The sequence below is a fragment of the Microcaecilia unicolor genome, chromosome 11 (genome assembly GCF_901765095.1).
Source record: "Microcaecilia unicolor chromosome 11, aMicUni1.1, whole genome shotgun sequence".
In the NCBI taxonomy this organism is placed as follows: domain Eukaryota; kingdom Metazoa; phylum Chordata; class Amphibia; order Gymnophiona; family Siphonopidae; genus Microcaecilia; species Microcaecilia unicolor.
In genome coordinates this window covers 43,249,133-43,267,288 of record NC_044041.1, presented here as the reverse complement: position 1 = coordinate 43,267,288, position 18,156 = coordinate 43,249,133, and the positions used below count along the sequence as shown (strand labels likewise).

The window sequence follows — 18,156 nt, the reverse complement described above, 5'->3', positions numbered from 1 at the left end:
CATTGCCGGAAAATGTGGTGAAGGCGGTTAGCTTAGCAGAGTTTAAAAAGGGGTTGGACGGTTTCCTAAAGGACAAGTCCATAAACCGCTACTAAACAGACTTGGAAAAATCCAAAATCCCAGGAATAACATGTATAGAATGTTTGTACGTTTGGGAAGCTTGCCAGGTGCCCTTGGCCTGGATTGGCCGCTGTCGTGGACAAGATGCTGGGCTCGATGGACCCTTGGTCTTTTCCCAGTATGGCATTACTTATGTACTTATGTACTTGTGAAGACTGTGGGCTTGGGGGGAGCAGCCGGCAGTGGTAAGTACGACTAATTTTGATTCAGAATCTCTTGGAGGGCTGCAAGTTCTACTTGATGTAGGGAAGGGATCCTGACTCACCGCTTTGGGCCGTGTTGTGCTTCGCTTGTGACAGTCGAGGTGAATGGCGAGTCCCATGGAGGCAGTTAAGTGCAGACACTGGAGTATCTGGGTGTTCTATTTGACACAGCAAGGGAGAGGGTCTTCCTCATGGAATGCAGGAGGTCGAAGCTGGTTTAACAGATTCGTCTTCTCAGTCGAGGCAGGCCCAGAGTCTGGGACTACATCCAAGTTCTGTGGTCCGTGACGGCGGCGATGGAAGTGGTGCCGTGGTCAAGGGCTCATATGTGGCCGTTATAGGAGTCTGTTCTTAGCCACTGGTTTCCAGTGTTGCAGAAGCATAGCATTCATCTATCTTGCATGCTGGTTGCCAGACAGAGTGTACAGTGGTGGTTGTTGTTCAGGAATTTGACCGTCGGAGTTGCCTTTCTGATAACACAATGGGAGGTAATGATAACGTATGCCAGCAAGTCTGGTTGGGGAGCTCATTATAAGTTCCATCGGGCACCTGGATGAAACAGGAGTCTCTGTTGTCAGTAAATTGCTTGGAGCTCAGGGCAGTGTGGAATGCCTTATGTGACATTGCTCCCTTTCTGGTGGGGGCCCTAGTCTGCGTTTTCTCCAACAATGTGATGGTGGTGGCTTAAATCACCAAGCACGGTGGGACCTGCAGCCATCCAGTGACGGTGGAGACTGCCTCCCTCATGAGTTGGATGGAGACAAATCTTCTCTGCCTGTCGGCAGCTCACATTGCTGGGTCCTTGAATGTGGAGGCAGACTTCTCAGCAGGCACACCCAGGACCTGGGAGAAGGGGAACTATCTAGCCATATATCTAGCCATATTGGTTCACTATCTAGCTGATAGTGAACCAATGGAGTTCTCTACTTATGGACTTGATGGGCATTTTGGCTTTCCTTTTTGCCACCAAGTTCTTCAGCCGTTGGAGAGAACCAGGCTCGATGGGGATCAATGCCCTACTGCAGCCCTGGCCGGATATATGTTTACTGTAGGTATTCCCTCTTTGGCCCATGGTAGGCCACATTTTGTTTTTTTTTTTAAAGTATTTTTATTAAGTTTTCAACAAATAAAGTACAAATGCTCATAACAACATCTAGTTCACCTTCTTACATGTTCCAACCTCCATCCCTTCCCTCCCCCCCTGCTTATGTTATTGATAATGACCATAATGTCCACATATTGTTGTTTGGGCCCAGTTCGATATCAAGGAGTTACTATTATTTTTGGCGTGTCTAAATCCACACCCGCTGTCCGTCTCCATGTCGAATATTTGTCCCATTGTTTATAAAATTGCGTGATCCGTCCTGACTTTATCGCTGTCATTTTAGACATTTGATAAAGATAGTCCATCTTGTGTGTCACCTTTATTACTGGTGGCATCGTGGGCTGCTTCCATGCCGATGCCAATGTAATTTTTCCTGCGACTAGCCACATCGATGCCAGCCGGTATGTTTCCATGGGGATGTTTGCTGGTTGAAAATGTAGTAGACATGTCTCTGCCTTAAAATCATATGGTTTCCCTATGATTTTTTCTAGCGTTTGGATTAAATGTTTGGTAGGCCACATTTTGAAAGGGATCGCACTTCACCGGGGTCAGATAATTCTCGTACCTCCGGATTGGCCGCTGAGGCCATGGTATGCTGTAAATAATTTCTACAATGCAGACATGGTTTGACTGTTGGACGGGGGATCCTCTTCATCTTCTGCAGATACATAGCCTACTGAAGCAAGGTCCAGTGCTCATGGAGGATCCATGCCCCTTTGGTCATACTGCTTGGCCATTGAAAGGGCTCAGTTGAGACAAAAAAAGATATTCTGGTTCAGTCAGTGACTTGCCTGCCTGGTGCGAAGGTGGCAGACCTCACGCGTCACCTAACATAGTAAATGATGGCAAATAAAGACCTGAACCCAACAAGATAAACTCATTTTACATGGTATATAATACTTTATACGTATACCTGAGTTTGATTTGTCCCTGCCTTTCTCAGGGCACAGACCATAAAAGTCTGCCCAGCACTGTTCCTTTACTAAAAGTTCTGAAGCTAAAGTCGAAGCCCCTTGAAATGTACACTCTATTCAGTCACGATCAGGGCACAGACAGTAGAAATCCGCCCTGCACTGGTTTTATTCTCCAAATACCGGCGTCACCACCCAATCTCCGCTAAGATTCCATAGGTCCATTCCTTCTAAACAGGATTTCTTTGTGTTTATCCCACGCATGTTTGAATTCCATTACCGTTTTCATCTCCACCACCTCCCGTGGGAGGGTATTCCACGTATCTACCATCCTCTCCGAAAAAAATTCTTCCTGACATTACTCCTGAGTCTGCCCCCCTTCAACCTCAATTCATGTCCTCTAGTTCTACCACCTTCCTGTCTCAGGAAAAGGTTAATTTGCAGATTAATACCTTTAAAATATTTGACCGTCTGTATCATGTCACTCCTGTTTCTCCTTTCTTCCAAGGTATACATGTTCAGGTCGGCAAGTCTCTCCTCGTATGGTTTGCAACGCAAATCCCATACCATTTTTGTAGCTTTTCTTTGCACCACTTCCACCTAGATAGGATTTTAGATAGTGCTGAGGAGGAGCCGGCTGTCTTGGTACATGTGGGTACCAATGACATAGGAAAATGTGGGAGAGAGGTTCTGGAAGCCAAATGTAGTCTCCTAGGTAGAAAGCTCAAGTCCAGATCCTCTAGGGTAGCATTTTCTGAAGTGCTACCCGATCCACACGCAGAGCCCAAGAGACAGGCAGAGCTCCGAAGTCTCAATGCGTGGATGAGACGATGGTGCAGGGAGGAGGGGTTTAGATTTGTTAGGAACTGGGCAACATTCTGGGGAAGGGGGAGCCTATTCCGAAAGGATGGGCTCCACTTTAACCAGGGTGGGACCAGGCTGCTGGCATCGGCATTTGAAAAGGAGATAGAGCAGCTTTTAAACTAGAAACTGGGGGAAGGCTGACAGTCGCTCAAAAGCGCATGGTTTGGGATAAGGTATCGTTCAAAGATATCACCAAAACAGGGAAGATAGGGTATCCCGATAGTGAGGTTGTAAAAGAAACCATAGTAGGTCAGGTGTCCTAAAATAAAAATCAGATAAAAGATTGCAAATTAATAGTGTCAATTACTGAGCATGATGTAAATAGGAACAACAAACATAGTTTGAAATGTCTATATGCAAATGCCAGGAGCCTAAGAAATAAGATGGGAGAGTTAGAATATATTGCACTAAATGAAAAATTAGATATAATAGGCATCTCTGAGACCTGGTGGAAGAAGGATAACCAGTGGGACAGTGTCATACCAGGGTACAAATTATATCATAGTGATAGGGTGGTTCGAATTGGTGGAGGGTTAGCATTGTATGTTAAGGAGAGCCTTGACTGAAATAGATTGAAAATTCTGCAGGAAACAAAACACATCTTGGAATCACTATGAATTGAAATTCCATGTGTAAAGGGGAAAAGGATAGTGCTGTAGAAATGATTTGTAGTAGTAGTGATAGGAGTGTACTACCGTCCGTCTGGCCAGGATGAGCAGATGGATGCAGAAATGTTAAAGGAAATTAGGGACGCAAACAAACTGGGTAACACAATAATAATGGGTGACTTCATTTACCCTGATATTGACTGGGTAAATGTAACATCAAGGCATGCTAGAGAGGTAAAATTCCTTGACGAAATCAAGGACTGCTTTATAGAGCAACTGGTACAGGAGCCGATGAGAGAAGGAAAAATTCTAGACCTAGTCCTTAGTGGAGTGCATGATCTGGTGCTGGATGTAATGGTGCTGGGGCCGCTTGATTACAGTGATCATAATATCGGATTTGATATTAGCTTTGAAGTAAGAATACATAGGAAATAAAATACGTTAGCATTTAACTTTAAAAAAGGAGACTATGATAAAATGAGAAGAACGGTAAAAAAAACTTAGAGGAGCAGCTGCAAGGGTCAAAAATTTACATCAGGCGTGGATGCTGTTCAAAAACACCATCCTGGAAGCCCAGACCAAATATATTCCCTATGAGGAAAGGCTAAAGTGGCTAGGGCTCTTCAGCTTGGAGAAAAGGCGGCTGAGGGGAGATATGGTACAGGTCTATAAAATAATGAATGGAGTTGAACGGGTAGACGTGAAGCGTCTGTTTACCCTTTCCAAAAATACTAGGACTAGGGGGCATGCGATGAAGCTACAAAGTAGTAAATTTAAAACGATTCAGAGTAAATGTTTCTTCACTCAACGTGTAATTAAACTCTGGAATTTGTTGCCAGAGAATGTGGTAAAGGCAGTTAGCTTAGCAGAATTTTAAAAAGATTTGGACGGCTTCCTAAAGGAAAAGTCCATAGATCATTATTTAATTGGACTTGGGGAAAATCCACTATTTCTAGGATAAGCAGTATAAAATGTTTTGTACTTTTGGGGATCTTGTGAGGTATTTGTGACCTGGTTTGGCCACTGTTGGAAACAGGATGCTGGGCTTGATGGACCTTTGGTCTGTCCCTGTATGGCAATATTTGTGTACTTATGTACCTTGCTTCAGGCGCAGAAATCTTCTTCATCCATGGCATGTGCAAGGGTGTGGAGGACGTTCGAGGGCTGGTATTCTGAGTGCAGACTTGCTCGGATTGCACACATCCTAGCGTTGCTCCAGACAGATCTTCAGAAATGATTGGCATTGGGTTCTCTAAAAGTTCAGGTTGCGGCTTTGGCCTGTTTCAGGGGCCGACTACAGAAGATGTCTCTTGCGGCTCACTGGACATCATTCAATTTTTGCAGGGATTAGGCCACTTGCGGTCTCCCTTTCTTACGCCTTATCCAGTGCGGAATCTTAATTTAGACCTTCGGTCTCTTCAGAAGCCTCTGTTTCCTCAGCAACCCTCCAGACCGGTCAAGACGCTTGGGTTATGCATGCCTACCAGCAGAGGGAGACTGAGAACACTAACTTCAAACTGTGTACATATAACCTGTGCCTAGCCATCTATCTCCAGTATTTTCTCAGTCTCAGCAGAGGGTAGACATGCAGCCTGTGCAGCTTGTCCGGTCTGGTAGGATTTAGATTCCTTGTTGAGAGATTAGCTTAAGTTTCAGTTTTCCTTGGGAGCAGTGTTTAATCCCTGTGCCTGGAATTCTGTGGTGTGCAAGGGGTTGGTAGGTCCGGTGGGGCCTGCCATTGTCCCCACTGGGGTGTCACACCCAGGTGGCCGGGTCCCTCCCCCTGACTGGCTCTCCCTTTTTGGGCAGCGTTGTGCCTCGGCTGCAGTGTTAATCCTGCAGCCTTGAGTGCCAAATACCTTGTAGCAGCAGCAGGGCTCAAATAAAGTAGTTTTATTCCTCCGCAAGACATTTGTAAGGCGGCGGCATGGTCGACCATTCATTCTTTTGTGAAGCATTATAGAATTGATGTTCAGGCGAAAGAGGATGCTCGGTTTGGAGCGGCTGTGTTGTCTTCTGCTTTGCGTGGGTCCCACCCTTAATTTTTCCTACTGCTTTGGTACTTCCCAAGCGTCTTGACCGGTCTGGAGGGTTGCTGAGGAAGGTGAAATTAGGCCTTACCTGCTAATTTTCTTTCCTCTAGACTCTCCAGCCCGGTCAAGAACCCGCCCTGTCTCTTATCAGAAGTATTTTGAGCCGTGTTCTGCTATGACTGTTCATTTCATGTTCAGTATGGTCGGAGAGGTTTCTTTGACTCTAATATTCTACAGAGTGGGACGCCTGGACGTTTCATCTGTTTAAGCACACTGTTGGTGTTTAACTGTTGGTTTTCCAGGTACAGGGGTTGTTCTAGTTTCAGAGTTACTGTTCCAGGGGTTTGGTTTTTGTTTGTTTGTTTTCTGCTTTGCTAAGCGTATACTGGAGATAGATGGCTAGGCACAGGTTATATGTACACAGTTTGAAGTTAGTGTTCTTAGTCTCCCTCTGCTGGTAGGCATGCGTAACCCAAGCTTCCATATCATCAAGCTGATCAATCCATAGACTGGTGGGTTGTGTCCATCTACCAGCAGGTGGAGATAGAGAGCAAACTTTTGCCTCCCTATATGTGGTCATGTGCTGCCGGAAACTCCCCAGTATGTTCTCTATCTCAGCAGGTGGTGGTCACACACAGCAGCAGCTCTGGCTAGGTCTCCAAGCCTAATCCTTAGGTTTTGTTGAGGCCTGGGGTTGAGGGCTCTTTTGAGCAAGTGCAAACCTGGTGGTGCCAGGTCCCTCCTTTTCTCCCCCCTCCCGCTGGCTCCGTTTAAAAAAAAAAAAAAAATTTTAAACGTCTTTAAAGGCGTTTAATTCGACGTTTCTTTAAACGTTCATTGCAGCTACTCACTGGGACACCAGTTCGTTACAGCTCGGAGCGGCAAGCAGGTAATTTTACCTTTTTATAGCGGGCAGGGGGTTCCCCGATTCTTCTCCTCGTGGCATATGGCGTCGGAGGGCGAGGGCGCAAAGGGTCGCTCCCCGGATCGCTGGAGCGCTTCTAGAGGGGATGCGGGGGTTTTACAACCTGATTCGCCCTTGATGGGTGACAGTTTAGTGACCGATGAATGTCCCGGTCGTTCCTCCGGCGTGGCGGTTTTTTCCCGCCATAAACGCCCATCCCCCGCTCCTCGCCTCCGCCATCTTGGCCGGCCACGCGGCTCGGACGGCTTCTTCGTGGGCCGCCCTTGAGGTTGGAGACATTAATGCCATGAACGCCCTTAATTTGGGCGACGGCACAAAGCGGCTAAAGTTAAGCGCCGTTCTTCCCGCGCGGCTCCTTCGCGGAGTTTCGCGCCGGACGCCATTTTGGATGCGCAGCATGTCTCTCCCCCGCTATTGCGAGCGCCGGTTGAGAGTGCGTCTAGGGCTGTTGCCCAGGCTGCGGAAGTGCACAGTCTGGGGGGTTTCTCCCCCGAGTTTGTTTTGCTGCTGCATCAGGCTTTCCTCATGCAAAACGCTGCCCCTGCTCCCTCTTCTGATAAAGAGGTTGAGGTTCCCAGAGGTAAACGCCCTCGGGTTGATTTCCAGGCCTTGGAGGACTTTGTCTCCTCCGATGTAGATGAGGGCAGCGTGTCTGAGGTCTCCCAACGGTCCTTTGCGGATTCCTTGGAGGAGATAGATCCCCGCTCGGATGGAGCGGATGACCCCTCTGCAGCGCGGCTTTTTAGCCCAGAGGATTTGCCCAACCTGTTGTTACAGGCCATGGACACTTTGAAGATTTCCTCTCCGGAGGACGTCTCTCCCTCAGCCCCTGTTGGCTCTGCCATTATGCTGGGGACGAAGCGCCCGCCTAGATCCTTCCACGTGCATGAGCCATGCGGCTCAATGGGATGTCCCGGAAACGAGCCTTAAAGTGGCTAGGGCTATGTCCCGCCTCTATCCTTTGGCTGTGAGTGAACGTGAGGCCTATCTGTGGCCTACCGTGGATTCTTTAATCACTGCGGTGACTAAGAAAACGGCGTTGCCGGTGGAAGGTGGCACGGCCCTAAAGGACGCCCAAGACAGAAGATTGGAGGCGGCCTTAAGGTCGTCCTTTGAGGCAGCTGCTTTAAGTTTGCAGGCCTCAGTTTGCGGCTCCTATGTGGCCAGGGCGTGCCTGACTATGGTGCAGCGGGCTTCCCCCTCGGATCTTTCCTTGAGGGCTGATTGGCCGGCCCTGGAATCGGGCTTAGCCTATTTGGCAGACTTGCTGTATGATGTCTTGAGAGCCTCAGCTAAAGGCATGGCTCAGACAGTCTCTGCGCGGCGGTGGCTTTGGCTGAAACATTGGTCTGCTGACCACGCCTCTAAATCCCGCCTGGCTAGATTGCCTTTAAAGGCAAGCTGCTCTTTGGGGTCGAGCTGGACAAAATCGTGACCGATCTCGGCACGTCTAAGGGCAAGAAATTACCAGAGGTCAGAGCTCGGGCTAGTACTCGTCCCGGTACCTCCAGAGGACGGTTGCTGGAAGCCCGTCGGTACCGCCCGGGCAAGTCGGGTTCCTCTGCCCCCTCTTCCTTCAAGAGGAATTTCTCCCCCAAGCAGCATTCCTTTCGCAGAGACCGCCGTCCCGGAGGTGCTCCCTCCGGTCCTCCCCCAGGGTCTCGTACCCAATGACGGGGCCTTGGTCCACGCCCCAGTGCAGATTGGAGGACGGCTGTCCTCGTTTCTGGGCGAGTGGACCACTATAACTTCAGACGCGTGGGTGCTGGAAGTCATCAGAGACGGCTACAAGCTAGAGTTCTGCCAACCCTTAAGAGACGGGTTTGTACTCTCTCCCTGCAAGTCTCCGGTCAAGCTGTGGCAGTGCAGCAGACCTGGACAACCTGATCCGCCTGGGTGCGGTCGTTCCGGTGCCAAAAAATCAGATTGGCAAGGGACGTTACTCCATTTACTTTGTGGTTCCAAAGAAAGGAGGTTCTGTCCGGCCTATCCTCGCCCTCAAAGGGGTCAATCGGGCCTGGAAAGTGAGGCACTTTCGCATGGAGACTCTCCGCTCTGTTATAGCGGCAGTGAAGGCAGGAGAGTTCTTGGCTTCCTTGGACATCAAGGAAGCGTACCTGCATATTCCCATCTGGCCTCCTCTCCAACGCTTTCTGCGTTTTACAGTCCTGAGACGACACTTCCAGTTCAGAGCCCTCCCTTTCGGGTTGGCTACTGCTCCGCGGACCTTTTCCAAAGTAATGGGGGTCATAGCGGCCTTCCTGCTAAAGGAAGGAGTACAAGTCCATCCTTATCTGGACGACTGGTTGATCCGAGCCCCCTCTTATGCAGAGTGCGGCAAAGCTATGGACCGGGTAGTTGCTCTTGTGAGCTCCCTGGGATGGATCATCAACTGGAAGAAGAGCCAGCTGCGCCCGACTCAGTCCCTGGAGTATCTGGGAGTTCGATTCGACACCCAAGTGGGCAGAGTGTTCCTGCCAGACAATCGGATTGTCAAGCTTCAGGCTCAGGTGGACTAGTTCCTAGTAGCCTCTCCTATTCGGGCTTGGGACTACGTGCAGCTGTTGGGCTCTATGACGGCCACGATGGAAGTAGTGCCCTGGGCCAGGGCTCATAAGAGACCACTACAGCTATCTCTGCTGCTGCGCTGGACTCCGATGTCGGAGGATTATGCTGTGCGCCTTCCCGTGGACCCAGCAGTGCGCAAGGCGCTGAGCTGGTGGACGCAGACAGACAAGTTGTCTGCAGGATTGCCTCTGGTGACCCCGGAGTGGATTGTCGTCACGACAGACGCCTCTTTGATGGGCTGGGGAGCCCACTGCTTGGGAAGGACAGCGCAGGGGCTCTAGTCTCCTGCAGAGGCAAGTGGTCTATCAACCTCCTGGAACTCAGAGCCATTCGGTTGGTGTTATTGGAGTTCATCCCGGTACTGGTGTTGTAGCCTGTACGGGTCCTGTCGGACAATGCCACGGCTGTGGCCTATATCAACCGCCAGGGAGGTACCAAGAGCGCCCCTCTAGCCAAGGAGGCTATGAGTCTTTGCCAGTGGGCGGAAGCGAACCTGGAGCAGCTTTCAGCGGCCCACATTGCCGGAGTCATGAATGTCAAGGCGGACTTTCTCAGTCGCCATGCCTTGGAGTCCGGAGAGTGGCAACTATCTGCTCAGGCGTTCTTGGACATCACGAAGCGCTGGGGCCAGCCGAGCCTAGATCTGATGGCGTCATCGGCCAATTGCCAAGTGCCGCGCTTTTTCAGCAGAGGACGGGACCCTCGATCCCTGGGAGTAGATGCTCTTCTCCAACAGTGGCCGACACAAGAGCTCCTCTATGTGTTCCTGCCCTGGCCCATGTTGGGCAGGGTGCTAGACCGGGTGGCAAAGCATCCCGGCAGGGTAATCCTGGTGGGTCCGGATTGGCCCAGACGTCCCTGGTATGCGGACTTGATCAGGCTCTCAGTCGACGATCCTCTGCGGCTGTCAGTGGAGCAGGGCCTGTTACATCAGGGTCCCGTGGTGATGGAGGATCCCTCTCCCTTTGGTCTTACGGCCTGGCTATTGAGCGGCAGCGTCTGAGGAAGAAGGGCTTCTCAGACAAGGTCATCGCCACTATGCTGAGAGCGAGGAAGCGCTCTACTTCTACTGCTTACGCCAGGGTTTGGTGTATCTTTGCAGCATGGTGTGAAGCAGGCTCACTTTCTCCCTTCACTGCTCCAATTTCTTCAGTGTTGGCGTTCCTGCAAGAAGGTCTGGAGAAAGGCCTGTCGCTCAGTTCCCTTAAAGTCCAGGTAGCGGCTCTGGCTTGCTTCAGGGGCCGCCTGAAGGGTGCTTCCCTGGCTTCGCAGCCAGATGTGGTGCGCTTTCTCAAGGGAGTTAATCACCTGCGCCCTCCTCTGCACTCAGTGGTGCCTGCGTGGAATCTCAACCTGGTGCTAAGAGCATTGCAGAAGCCGCCTTTTGAACCCTTGTCGAGGGCATCTCTGAAAGACCTGACGTTGAAAGCAGTCTTTTTGGTGGCTATCACTTCAGCCAGAAGAGTTTCCGAGCTCCAGGCGCTCTCATGTCGAGAGCCTTTTCTGCAGTTCACTGAGGCAGGAGTGACTATTCGCACAGTGCCTTCCTTCCTGCCCAAGATTGTTTCTCGCTTCCAGGTGAATCAGCAGCTCTGTCTCCCTTCCTTTCGTAGGGAGGACTACCCAGAGGAGTACTCCGCTCTTGAATATCTGGATGTGAGACGAGTCATCATCAGATACTTGGAAGTGACCAATGATTTCCGGAAATCGGATCATCTGTTTGTCCTGTTTGCAGGTCCTCGTAAGGGTCTGCAGGCTGCTAAGCCTACAGTGGCAAGATGGGTCAAGGAAGCCATTGCAGCGGCTTATGTGGCCGCGGGGAAGGTGCCGCCTATCCAGCTGAAGGCTCACTCCACGAGAGCTCAGGCGGCCTCGATGGCAGAGGCCGGATCCGTCTCCTTGGAAGAGATATGCAAGGCGGCAACGGGGGCTTCGGCTCATACATTCTCCAAGCATTACCGTTTGACTGTGGCTGCACGGGCGGAGGCCCGGTTTGGAGCTTCAGTGTTGAGGTCAGGGATTTCTATGTCCCGCCCTGGGTGAGTACTGCTTCGGTACATCCCACCAGTCTATGGATTGATCAGCTTGATGATATGGAAGGTAAAATTATGTATAATCATACCTGATAATTTTCTTTCCATTAATCATAGCTGATCAATCCATAGCCCCTCCCAGATATCTGTACTGTTTATATTCTGGTTGAATTTTAGGTTCAAGTTTAGCCTTCAGTTACTTCAGGAGGACTTCGTGTTCAAGTTCTTCTTTCACTTGGATTCTTCAAGAGTTGAGACGAGTTTGTGTTACAGTGAGCTGCTGCATTCCTCTCCCCTCCGTTTTACGGGGCTGGATTGAGACATAAATTCTGCCGGCACTCCCTCCCGCTTCGTGCGGCTGTAGGGCAGCTTTGTACCCCTCCCGCTTCGGCGGTGTTAGGGTCAGTCAGCTCCTCCCGCGGTTGCGGTTGCAGGATAAGCCAGATCCCCCCGCATCGGCGGGTGTGGTGTCCCTCCCCCGCTCCGCGGGGATGAGCTGGACGGATTCCCCTCCCCCACTTGTGTGGGGATGAGCTGGGTTAATTCTCCTCCCCCGTTTCGGCGGTGGTGAGCTGGGCAGAGTGTCCCTTCGTGGGTGTAATTCTCTAAGTGCTGAGTCCTGCGGATGGAGCTTTGATATCGACATACTGAGGAGTTTCCGGCAGCACATGACCACATATAGGGAGGCAAAAGTTTGCTCTCTATCTCCACCTGCTGGTAGATGGACACAACCCACCAGTCTATGGATTGATCAGCTATGATTAATGGAAAGAAAATTATCAGGTATGATTATACATAATTTTACCGTCTTGACCGGTCTGGAGGGTCTAGAGGAAAGAAAATTAGCAGGTAAGGCCTAATTTCACCTTTTGAGTCACTCTAGAAGGCCTCCTTGAAAAATCTTATACTAAAGACTGTGTTCTTGGTGGTTGTTGCGTCGGCACATAGGATTTCGGATCTTCAGTCTCTCTTGTCGGGATCCCATTTTCCGCTTTTTGGAGGCAGAGCTCTCCCTACCCATGATTCCTTCCTTTCCTCCTAAAGTGATATTGGCATTTCATCTCAACCAATCTGTGGAACTTCCGTCCTTTTTCAGAGAGGATCAGGAGGCTCAGTGTTCTTCCTTGAAGTGTAGAGTCGACCTTAGATATCTGGAAATCATGAATGAGTTTTGCAAACCGGACAGACTGTTTTTGCTTTTTAGTAAAAAGAGTCTTGGCCTCATGGATTCTAAACCCACAGTTGCTAGATGGCTGAAGGAGACTATTGCATCAACTTATTTTGCTTGCAGAGAAGTAGGCTCCTCAGGCCCTTGCAAGCTTATTCTACGAGGCATCGAGCGACATCCTGAGCGGACGGTACCTTATTGTCTCCAGCGGATATTTGCAAGGTGGCGATGTGGTTGATGCTGCATATCTTTGCCAAGCACTATAAGGTGGATATTACAGAGTGCTCGGAAGCCAGTTTCGGGGCTTCGGTCCTCAGGGCAGCAGCGCCAGGATGCCACCCACTCCAGGGATTGCTTTTGAACATCCCACAGGTTCTGGAATAGTGGAAAGCTACGTACTATAAGGAGAGGTTTGAGATGTTTAGTCAGTGCGAAGTAATGGGTCAAATAACTGTCACCTTGACTGGTACTTCCTGCATTTCTCTTGTGCTCTACAACTTGGCCAGAGATGAAAGAGGTGCACACGTTTGCTCGTCTGGTTAATGTTAGGTTAGCGAGTTGTTTAAGGTGGTTGTGTATGTTCTGAGTTTCTCCTTACTGCTTATCTACGTATATATTGAGGAGCTGGACTGGATGCCAAGAGAGAGATGTCTCAGCTCAGTTTTCTGTTCTCTTTCTCCTCCTGCTGATTGATACCACAGGTTCTGGAATAGTGGGAATGACTAATGGAAAGAGTAAACTCTAACATGAATCATATTTCATGTTACTATGTCTAGGAGCTCTCCAACTTATCTCTAAATCTATTCATTCTAAAGTTTATCTGACTGACAGACTGATCTTTTATATTGCTGATCCTTACCTACTTTATACAATACAGTACAGTACAATTTATTCTTATAGTCTGCAGTAACCACCAAGTTCTATGCGGTTTATAAAAAGAAAGAGCATCTCAGACAAATCCTGAGGAATTACAAAGTAGTATCACATAACAAGATAGAAATTTCCAGATTACAAAAAAAAAAAATTACTCAAATCCTTAGGAATTACAAGGAATATCTCCTAAAGATAACAAGATAAAAAATTTCCAGAATAGAGATGTTTTTTATTGATTCCGCATCAGGTTAACATCTGACATATTCCATGTACTTTTCACTATAAATCCAAAACCTAAACATTGTAAATAATCAGAAAATGTAACATCCAAGTAATTCATTTCAACATTTCCTCCCTTCCTCCCCCCTCCCCTTTTTGTCTGAATTCTCCCACCCTCTACTTTCTTCCTTCTCTCTAGCTATTCGCCTAAACTTGTATTCTGATAGTCCAGGTGTGTTCTCCCCCTTCCCCCCCCCACTCAACTAGGCTTATGGGTTAAGCTATTTAGGCACACAAAGGCCTACTTTCTTATCTCTAGGGCTTGATGGTACTCCTATTAGAGATGGTTTTTAAAAGCTTTTGGAATTCTCCCTTATATGGTGTGAAGCCCCGCCCAGCGCATCCCAGGTTGCACTGGGCATGACTGGGCACCGCCATTTTGCAGGCAGCGCCGATGGAAGAGGAGGGAGGCCACCTCCCTCCTCCAACTTAAGGTAGGGGGTGGGGAAGGGCCGGTAGACAACCAGGTGGAGGAGGGATTGACCCGTGGCCCACTGGGCTACCAGGGACATCTGAAGGATGTTGGGGGGAGGGGTTAGGGGGAACTGGAGACCCACCAGATCTCCAGCCCCCCCTGAACCTCGGTTGGGGGGACCGGAGGTCTAACCCCCTGTTGCTGGGGGCGGGTCAGGGTTCCCGCGGGGGAGGGGGCTGCTGCTTTGTGGGGAATGGGGGCCTACTAACATGCAAATGCGTGCTGGACAGGGCTCACCATTCTTCTCAATGGTTTGCAAACCCTAACGCCAGCTCCAAGCTGGCATAGGGTTTGCAGCAGCCAGCGAGCAAGTCTTTGGTGCGCTAGTCGCTGATCATTGGGGATGAATAGGATTAGCCCTGTTTTGCATGCATTTGCCTGCTAGTTGCGTTCAGAGCCTGCGAGCATGTTATTTTCACGCGCTCAGGGGCTCTGATCGTGGGGCAGTAGCAAACGCAGGTGCTAGTATGGCGCTAACAGCCTCTAGCGTTTGCGTTTGCTTCTGATCATTAGCCCACTAGAGCTTAATATAGGCACAAACTAGCAACTAATTCAGCAGTAAGATGCATGATATATGAAAACATAGTAAACTGTTCCTTTCTGGAGAAACTCTATTATAGTGTAACGGTGTTCTCCTCCCCATGGTGGTGAGTAAATGATTAACCCCTCAAAAGTGTAAGAAAGGTGCTTCTCAGATCAGCCACATTACTAACAGCAAATCAAGCAATTTATTATTTAGGTAATAATGACCAAATAAATATTCAATCTTTGCAGATGAGGAGATCCCAAAGGGAGTGGATAAAAGCAATGCCCTGGTTCTGCCAGCCAAAAAGCCACAGAGAAGAAAAATTGAGAGCACCAGACCAGGGAAAAAACCCCTCAGCAAAAAACAGAAAAAAGTTTTACAAAAGGTCTTGGAGCAAAAAGAAAAAAAGATTCAGGTAGGTCTTGGTTTTGTCTGTGGCACCGAATCGGTGACAAGTGCTGCTTATGCAGTCACTTCTCTGAAAGGGCATTGGGGGGGGGGGGTGGAGGGAAGTTTAATCTTGCTGATAAGGGTTCAGTAGCTTATTTACAAATATGTTTATCACTGTGCACATAGGATGATCTGCCAGCATTTCTCTGTTTTTATCTTTTCCTTCTTGAAGCTGAAAATAATGAAACGGGGACTAGTTCCTAATTTGTCACTGATTCTACTTCTGCAACCCAGGAGAGTATTTGGTCATTTTCTTGTGACATTTGGAGTTACACTGTGACTGTGTCTCCTACAACTTTAAATAAATCAGTTCTCTGAAGTTTGTAACCTTGTCTGGAGTTTTCAAAGCGTGTCCTTTATTTTATTCACATTGTTTATAAGAGAGTTTGCTTTCATGTATGCCTTTTCTTCTTTTTCTTCTATAGCGAGCAGAAATCCTAAGTAAATTAAGTGAGGTTCAGGCTTCTGAGGAAGAGCTGAAACTCCTGTATACCACTTCCAAACTGGGAACCGGTGAGCGCTTGTACCAGGACAAACGGTAAAATGTTCTTTTAATTTTTTTAACTTGGAGAAACCACTGTTTAAGGACTGTCTTTTGAGACCTTAATTAGCTGTGTTCTAAATAAGTTTGCCTATGCTGTACTCCTGAAAACTGTGTCTTCAGCATGGTTTTAAGAATACAAAAGATAAATTTGAATCCGTTATCCAAGAAACAAAATCACTGTAGCCATTTGTTCTTTATAGGACTGTAGAGGAGCCTGGGCCCTCATGGCGAGGGAAGGTTAGCAGCATTAGTGGCGTTAACAAACGGCGCAGACAGTGCTCGGAGACCTCAGAGGAGGCCGGAGAGGAATCTGATTCCTCGCTAACTTCAAACAGCTTGGACAAAGGTGAAGGAGGAAACCAGGAGAAGAATAATCCAGATGGTTCACGCTTTGACAAGCAGGAGGAGTGCGTGCCGAGCCCATTACAGAGTGAGAGAGCAGCACCTCTTGTAACTATTCCTAAAACTGAGAAAGAAACGTCTCTGAAATCATCTTCTGAACCTGCAATCTTCATCCCAGTGCTTAGAACTTCTGAAACCCAGGTCAGGCTTCCTGGAATTTAAATATGTTTGTGTTTACAAGATTCTTGATATACCACCTTTCTGTAGCACAATCAAAGCAGTTTATATTTTAAATGTAGGTACAGTTAGGTATTGAGGTGTGGAGCCACCATTTAAATCAGGATCCATCCTTCCTGGGGAAAATTCCTGCAACTCATTGATAGGTGTCATCTGAAAATATTTCCTGCTCTCAGATCTCTTCCTGATTTGCTTCAGATTATCATGTTCAATCTTGTAAGTGGATTAACCTAAAGATCTTAGTTGGGTACCCGGGGTAACATCCAGAGCTCTCAGCCTCCCTATAGACCCTGTTTTAATGTTACCTGTTGTGTTGTCTTCCCCACTCTCCACAGTAAACTGCTCTTAACTGGGCAGCTTGGTAGTATCTCTAAAAGGTCCCCCCCCTACCCCGGTGCCTTCCACCTTAGAGTTCCAAAGAATGGTCCTCCCTACCCGAGGCGGACAGCTGTTCCAATTGTAATGAAATGCTTTCATACTTAGCTTCTTAAAGCATTGTTTTGGGATTAAAAGTGGGAGAGCTGAAAATAAATATAAAAATGTACGAATGACCATCATTTAAATCACTTGAATTCTCACCAACTTCAAAATGGAGAGCCCCTTCCTACTATCCAGTTCCTTAAAAGTGCTGTTTAAGAGGGGTCCATAGTTAAATCCATGTAGCCTTGATCTGTCAGCTGCTATTTGGACTCCTAGCTAGTGTGTGTGCAATTTAACGCATGGAGCTGTCTCAAACATTTTAACAACTGACTTGGGGACGTTAATAGTTAGAATTTCAGTTTTAGTCTCGTTAACTTTAAATCCAGAGACTCTACCAAACTCCCTTCACAGTCCCATCAAGGATTTCTCTGGGTCTTCTAAGGCGAGCAGAACATCATCTGCAAAGGGGGGAACTCTTATAGTACCTTCCCTGCACTCTCATTCCCTCTATTTCTGGGTTTTATTGTATCCTTTCAAAGGGTTCCTTGCTGAAGGCAAAGTGTAAGGGCGAGATTACCTGGGAACTTTAACAGATGAGAGCCGTGCAGCCTAATGTTGTATGAGAACTGTTTGGACATCGACAAAAAACAGAACAAAGTCCCTCGTACAGTAAAAAAAAACAAGCAAACACAGTGAAGTTGACACAAAACAAAAAAAAAAATGGAGCTAGATGATGTGTAAATCATGCAAAGATTTTATTCAAACATCCAATAAACTCGACAAACGCTTTTCGGCCACAATGGCCTGCCTCAGGAGTCTCTAAAGGGTAACCAAAAATATAAATAACAATAAAAATACTAAATCAAAATGTGACAGTTATAGAGCGGATATCTAAAAAATACAATAGAGAAATACATAAATAATGAATTCAATTGAGGAATTTGCGACACTTTAAAAACATATAAAATAGAGGAAAAGGTACAAAACATTTAAAAAAAAAAAAAGAGCATGTTCAAAGAAGCTAAAAGAACATAGAGTAACTTAAAAACGTGCTGTCATCAAACTTTAGGTTATCTTTGCATCAGGAAATTAATAAATAAAAAATAAGATACTTCATTCTTTAGGTGCATTGAAATCTGGCGTTATATGAGAGCTAGAGTGTTGCACACATCCACATTGAAGGTATCTTGAATTCATTATTTATGTATTCCTGTATTGTATTTTTAAGATATCCGGTCTATAACTGTGTCACGTTTTGATTTGGTATTTTTATTGTTTTTTTTTTTTTTTTTTTTATTCTTTTTTTGCTTAATTTATATATTTTTTGTTACCGTTTAGAGATTCCTGAGGCAGGCCGTTGTGGCCAAAACGGGATTTGTGTCGAGTCTATTGGATGTTTGAATAAAATCTTTGCATGATTTACACATCATCTAGCTCCATTTTTTTGGTGTCACCTTCGCTGTGTTTTGCTT

At 47.5% G+C, this 18,156-nt stretch overlaps 1 protein-coding gene across 1 annotated transcript in view; it reads left to right on the top strand.

The window, feature by feature from the left end:
* The window catches only part of DHX37 (DEAH-box helicase 37), an 80,633-nt gene that overhangs the window by 3,403 nt on the left and 59,074 nt on the right, over window positions 1-18,156 (top strand). Inside the window, exons 3-5 of the mRNA XM_030219453.1 lie at window positions 14,940-15,106; window positions 15,567-15,679; window positions 15,886-16,228. Of these exons, the coding sequence (XP_030075313.1) occupies window positions 14,940-15,106; window positions 15,567-15,679; window positions 15,886-16,228 (623 nt within the window). The remainder of the gene's footprint in view (window positions 1-14,939; window positions 15,107-15,566; window positions 15,680-15,885; window positions 16,229-18,156) is intronic.